General features: G+C 40.8%; 1 protein-coding gene across 1 annotated transcript; it reads left to right on the top strand.

Moving 5' to 3' along the window:
- Nucleotides 1–982: 982 nt before the first annotated feature.
- swa (swallow) lies at nt 983–3,573 on the top strand. The gene is made up of 2 exons (XM_067757068.1): nt 983–2,700; nt 2,759–3,573. Exons 1-2 carry the CDS (start codon nt 1,308–1,310, stop codon nt 3,343–3,345), a joined length of 1,980 nt encoding a protein of 659 aa, XP_067613169.1. The 5' UTR covers nt 983–1,307; the 3' UTR covers nt 3,346–3,573.
- Nucleotides 3,574–7,153: the final 3,580 nt, after the last annotated feature.

Below are 7,153 nucleotides of genomic sequence, written 5' to 3' on the forward strand. Positions count from 1 at the left end.
AACTGATGTATATTTGACACACAACAAGTAGGGCTGCGATGTGTGGGAGGTTGGAACGGACGTCATTCCAAGCCACCCACCCAAATCATTGCGTATTTAAGGTAGTCAGCAGAGATTTTTTTATTACGTGGAGTGAGTCACACGTATCAATGTTTTTGCAGTGCTTATTGAAGTCAGTACACAGACAACGAAGAGGTTAGTGCATTTCAAAATTCGATCTGCATGTGCTTATATGAAGCGGTTCAAAAGATCTAGATGGTCTAAAGGGAACATTAAATAAAATTTCACCAAGCAGAAAAGGGCTATTTACCATCCCTCTAATAAGTTTTACTACAAATAACACAACGACTCTGTAACGTAGGGAGCTGAATAAGTTTTAAACGGCAGGAGTAGGGAGGAAGATTCCTTGAGGGGTCCGATGGTAAGTCCCTTAGCTCAAAAATCAGGAATTGCTTTTGAACCGACCCTAATTTATCGCAGTGCGTCTGGTAACGAGGGTTCCAGATTATCGAAGCGTATTCTAATATTTTAGTAACATATGGGTCATCGAATTCTTTAGACCATCGTTTGATGAACGCCAAAGTACTTTTGGCTCTGTTCACGCAACCTTCTATTCTGCAATTTAAAGTCGAGTGTAGGGTCCAATGAAGATTGAATGTACAAAAATATAAACTGGAAGCACTGTGCGACATTTCTTAACCGTTTCTTATCGATAGCAGCTATAGCTTGATTGGGTATTGAAAATCAAAACGTCCAGTTTTAATTTTTGAGCCTCCATAGAGCAGTACTAACTTTAAACCTTGTGCAACAACTCTCAACCCTCTTCAAACGAGACTTAAATTTATATGTGATATTTTTGAAGGTGTGAGACTGGAAAAAATCGTTTATTTGATTTATAAGGATCACCCTGATGTGTATGTGCCGTTACATTTCGTAGCACAATTCTTAGCTAAAGCTTCTTATTTTGTTGAAAAACAACACCAAGTTAGTCGAGCTTCCGATTCCCTTTCATGTGTTTCTTTTTTTGTTAATAAAAATTTTGGATTTGTTATACAAATACTAAAAATAATTTTTTTTCTTTAATACATTTGTTTAAAACATGTATTTTTTTTTTCTTTTTTTTTTAATAAACTCGAAAGCTTTTTCGTCGTGATCGTGTATTAAAGTTTACATTAAAATAGTTTTTGATCGTGAATATTTAGTTTCAAACGCGTTTTAAATATTTGTTTTTGTGTTGTAAAATAAAAAGTTCAATTTGCCACTCAAATGCGCATGTTCATCCAGTTTGTCAAGTTAACTTAAGCAAGATGAGTCTCCAGGATGAAAGTTTTCCGCATGACGAACTTTTAGAGCTCGACTTGTCGCCGACACCGCTTCGCACATTTAAATTTCCTCATCGCTTGCTGGCACAACAATGCGAACATTCTTTCAGCGTTGAAAACAACAAAATTGCACTACTGCACGTTCACAATAGCAGCGAAAGCAGCTCCACTTGTAACCAAACGATTTCCTCTGCTGAGTCCGCTACCGAGCAGCCACCGCCAGCTAAGGTACAAGCTATAGCAACTGACGAGGGTATGTTTAAAAGCGATCAGACAGAAGACACCACTTCTAGCAGCCATATAGCTCTTACAGATCAACAGTCATTTTCCGTCAACAATATACATTCTGAATATACGAAACGCCGTTATAAACATGTCGAAAGTAAAGTCGGCCAATATATCGCTAATATACGCAACGAGGATGAACGTCGTAAACGTAAGCTTAAGCAATTTCAAAGACATAATTCCCTACCCGAGATTCCTGTACAACATGAACCCCAAGTAATGAAACCGATGGGACGGCAGCGCAGCACGACCATCATAGCGGAGAAATTGAATCGGGCGCTAGTGGGTGTAATCGATAATGTCGAAGAAAACGACGAAGAGGAAGGCGACGAGGGAAATGTGCCAGATGTTGAGGGAAATAATACAACAGCAACCACATCTGCCACAATATCTACAGAGGGTAGCAGTGGACGTGGTTCGGCTAATACAGACGAACAACGCAGTCAACGTGAATCGGACGAGAGTGCTGAAGGCGTGGGTAGCGTTGACAGCACAGCTGACAATTGTATTGACAAAAAGACGCTTGCGCTATTGTTGGATGAACGTGATCGCCTACTATCCTATAATGACTACCAACAATTAAAGTTGGATGAGAAGCAAAGCGAAATAACGCGTCTTAGAAAAAATGTAGATTTCTTGCGTGTACGTTTGAGTAATGCCGAAGATCAGTTGAAGCGAAATTCATATGGACGTTCAATGACATTAACTGGCGGCACAATCGGTGGTGTTTTTGGTGCTGGTTATAGCCGTCATTCTTTGCAGGGTTTACTTTATTGCGCAGCAAAAAGCTCCAAAGCAACACAAACAGATAAGTTACAGTTGACGCCAACACCCGTACATCCACCAACACCACCGCCACCACCGCCGCCATCACCATTACCGCTGGATCTCGGTCTACCAAAGAAAAATGTGGTGCCATTATTATATGTGACCCCAGATACACCGGATGCAAATAATAATATGAATGTAGAGGGCGCTGTCGCGTGCCCAGCAAGAAATATCAAAACTGTGGCAACAATACAGCCGATGGCACTCAATTTTAGTAATTGTATAGGTGACGCAAGTGCTGAACGCCGCACGACAAACGAAAGTGGTAAGTATGATTTTCGGTTAAATAAGTCAAATTTAAATCTCTTATTTACGCGTTTCAGCCAAATTGCGCAGGCGCAGTAATTCTCTTGCATCACGCCAACAAAAGCAGCGCACTCAAACGAATAATGTTGCTGCGGGTGGCAATAAATCTGGACATAATTCACGCTCAAGCCATCCCAGCAGTTCGGATTCGGCTATTGATTGTGAAGTGATCGATCTGTCAACGTCACCGAAACCGGCACGCCATAAACGTTACACAATCGAGCGTAATCAATTTGTTACGTATGCTCCAAAAGCTTCACGTAATTTCCCGTATAGGCGCGATCAGCGCACGCCTTCACCTATGGACTTATATATGGCGCATTGTCCTAATAGTACAGCGCTGGATATTTCGACGGTTACTGAAGCGCCAAGCTCACGCAAGTTGCTTGCAAAGTCAATCACCACAGGCGGTGGTGTTGGCGAACGTAGGGGTAGCAAGAGATCGCTATCTCGTCGTTGGCTGCATTTGTTTGGCAGTTGTATACGTTGCAGCAATCACCAGCGTGCTGATAATGAACAATTCGCTCTGCAGCAGACATACACACAAGTGCCATTGTTGGAGACAACTTTTGAGAGAAGCTGTGTGGAGCTGCGATCTCAGTAATTTGGAGCATCGATCTTAAGCTTGCGTTTCAATCGCTCGCGCTATATAGTTAAATGTTTTACATATTTCAGTCTTTTACTGTTAGTTTTGTTAAGTTATATTTATTCGGGTGTTATTTTTGAATTGTTTTCTACTGCTTTTTTACGTAGTTAAGTGTTTTTTTTTTATTTTAATGTTTATGTTTTAATAATTTCTTTCGAAGAAATCAGCTCATATAACTACAACAAAGTGGTTGTTATTTAATAAAGAATGCAAGTTTAGGTTGAACAGGCTGGTCCGTAAGGACCTCACATGGACTTAATGTAGCCATAGTTTTACCATAAATTTGTTGGACAGCCAAAATGAAAACCGCTATCAAGAATCTGATACCTACCCTACTTGCTGCTTTGAGATCTGATAGCTAGCTGCACCACCCCTAACCGCCCATAGCCTTCATCTAGCGATTGCAGGAGACGAACTTAATATATCGTTGCCTGTGTTAAAGAATATCGAAAACAGAGAAGATGCAACCTGAGTGAAATAACACCCTATTTCGGCTGCCAGTTCGAAAACGACCTGCATCAGAATTTGTTTGAAGAAAATGCTATCTGAATTTTACTTTTTTTAAGAGCGCTTTATCTTTGAGTTTTATCGAAGAATGCTTTATCTCACAATTTCTTCGAAAAACACGCTATGTTGTTGTAGTGATAAGGACGCTACCCAAAGGTTGTAGCGACAAGGACAATCCCCGAAGGAAGGGCCGACCATTTCGGGAACGATTTAGTATGACCACATGAAACCTTCAAGGCCATACCGCCCCCCCAAACACCTAGATGCATGAGGAACCTGGGGTCGCCAGAGCCTCGGCTGTTAAAGTAACAGGATTCGCCAAGGGTTGGTGATGCTGCCAATTGTGTTGGAGAAGCTATATTCTGCGCGAGCAACACCTGCATAGTGTACAAGTACAAGTGTGTTGACTTATCTGTCAAGCATTCTGACAGGCACTCGTTGGATTCGGAATGACAGCGAATTCAAAATGGATACCATTACCGAATGCGCCGAATGATTGAAAAATTGAAAAAGTTGAGACGATTGGTAGTCAAAAATGTTGTCGTTGAGACCAAAAATGCGACTCTAGATCTGAGATTTCCATCAGGTGAGCGAGGCTGTTTGTAATTTTGACGTTTATCGCTTAGTGAACACACTTGTATAGGTACACTATGAACACCTGGAAAGGGTTGCGCTACACAACCCCTTTCATCAATTTGGTATTGTGATGAATATTCACATCACTAAATAAATGCACAACAACAAAAACCTTAAAGCAAGCTGCATAAATACATTAATCATCATGTACACATACATACAAGCAGCAGTGAGATCCTCACAAACGCATGTCATCATCAGCCGAAGTAGTACTCACATATACGCACTCATATGGTTACACACCACAAATACACACGCGTATGGATGGTGACCAGGTAGAGGATTCTAGAAGAGGAAACGTCGACATTGGGACAAGGCAACATAGAGTATAAAAGCAGAGCAAGCTGAGCTGCCGCGGGTATATTCTAAGCACCCTAAACACGCTATCTTAATATTCGGTGTGACGTAGGGCACTTTTGACAACGATTCTGAAGTGGTGTTCTTCAAACAAATTCGACTTTCCAGCACCTATCTTACTTTCAGACAAAACTAATGAAATGGTTGGGCATAAAACAAAAATAAAAACAAGGCGCGATAGTCTTCTAAGAGATCTTGAGCCGAGCTCCGCTTCCAATTTGGGTCGTGCTCCTTTAAATTTGCCTACAAATTAGCGGGACGGAACCTACATGTTTTACGCCGACTCCGAACGGCACCTGCAAGGCAGATGCGTTTTCACTGAGAAGCTTTTCATGGCAGAAATACACTCAAAGTGTTTGCCAAAGCACTGTCGAGGAGCGACCCCGCTTGAAAAGACCTTTTTCTAATGGAAAAAAAATTGTTTCTTCCGTGATAAATTACAAATTAAGGGTTTTCCTGTAATGATAATTAAGTCGAAAGTCTCTTAAGGTGCGACAGTCTACAAAAACGCCTACGCTGCGCACTGAACTTTCCGTAGACGAGATTGGTGTTCTGCCAAAACGCTTCGCAGCATGGGTCAGCACTAGAGGTTTACGCCGATCACTATATCAGCGGCGGAGGCGTAGGCACTGTTATACGCCTGTGTTCTTGCTTTGAAAAGTTTTTTTTCTGTTTAAAAAAATAATATTAAGAAACGGTTTTGTTTGTATGTATTTAAGGGAACCAACGTTTTGGGGATTCGGAAAGATCCGGCGTTTTTGCCTCAAAGTCTCGCGGATCGTTCAAGAAATTTCAAGAGCAGTTCCTTGCGGAGAGATTGTCCTTCATTCACTTACTCCGGTCTAAGAGACTGGTACTGCTGCGCCTGGCGAAAAAATTGAAGTACTTAAAATGGTCACACTTTCGTCTGTATGCCTCGTACAAAGCGTAGTTTCACCGAAGGAAATGTTTTGATTTAATTTCTAATACTCGTTATCGACAAGATTTCTTTAAATTATTTGTGACCTCTTGCTGGTCACGCACAAAGGCGACTTACGGTTGCTATTAATGCTCTTTTAATACTCGTGGCTTTCATGGAACAGTTTTATCGATGAGCACCAACGCTGGCCTATTCTTAATCGCGCAAAAGGCGACATCTAGTTTTTTCGGCTAAATTTAGGAGCTATAATTCCCGAAGTGCGAACAGTAGCAATCCTGTCTACCACCGGTCGCTACCACGGCTCCTGGCCCTCGTGCAACATGCCAGCATAGAAACTATAGGACTGTGACTTCGAACTCATACCTTCGTGAATGACACTAGAAGCTCTATGTATAGCTCCGAAGACTTTCTAACGCATTTTTTTGTCGCGCTATACTGCCGAGCATTACCAGAGAAACGCCTTGAAACGTTAGGGAGTGACTATTCGGCCAAGGATGCCGCCCTTTCCAAGTGGATATTATTGTGTAACTCATGGGTGATATTAGTATAATCCAACATAATTTAAATTTTACAAGGACCCTGGACACCTTCTTTTTTTTAATGTAGACCAAAATTTGCAGATGTTTGTGTTCGAAAAATTGATTGCAATAGTCTTCGCTAAACCAAAACGATATTTTAGAATAAGTCGACAGATTTTAAGTTGAAGGATGTTAAGGTTATACGCTCAGTTCGCACTGTTGTTTTTCGGCCTTTTGATACAAGAATTCATTATGAATAACCGCGTAGCTTCAGTTTCAAACTAGTTCGACTGTCCACTATGTTTGTTCGGCTGTCTGGGGAAAACGTTTGCTTCACCACTTTTAGTGTTCTTGCAAAGGACAGAGCCTCACCTGGTAAATATATGTGCCTACCTATTCAAATATGTAACAGGAGCCGAAACGTGTAGGTGATATTTATACTTGGTTGATAGGCTAGAATCACTGTGATTCACTCCAAGGAACTAGTTGGGATAGGGCCGCCAACTTTAGGAAATGTCAAAACGGGAGACTTGGGTGTTGAATGATGAAAATCAGCATTTTTTCGGGTAAGTTGCTTTTTTAACAACGTAAGTACAATTTGAAAACATGTTCGACTTGAGTCATTTTATTTGAATTCATTGTTCCTTTTTAATTTGATTAAAATTTTTTATATATTTTTTATTATAGTGTTTTGTTTTAATAACTTGGTGAATTGGGTGATGCAAAATACGTGTTAAGCTGGCATTGAAAGCGCCTGTTTTTTTAAATTACTTTTGAACGGGTAGAAAGAGTTACATTCCGCAATTGGATTCTTATAACTCGCAGTGAT

The sequence above is a fragment of the Eurosta solidaginis genome, chromosome 5 (assembly GCF_040869045.1).
Source record: "Eurosta solidaginis isolate ZX-2024a chromosome 5, ASM4086904v1, whole genome shotgun sequence".
Lineage (NCBI taxonomy): Eukaryota > Metazoa > Arthropoda > Insecta > Diptera > Tephritidae > Eurosta > Eurosta solidaginis.

Coding starts and splice junctions, on each gene's coding strand:
- swa (XM_067757068.1), top strand. CDS start 1,308: ATGAGTCTCCAGGATGAAAGTTTTCCGCATGACGAACTTTTAGAGCTC. Junction 2,701..2,758: donor CCGCACGACAAACGAAAGTG/GTAAGTATGATT, acceptor TACGCGTTTCAG/CCAAATTGCGCAGGCGCAGT.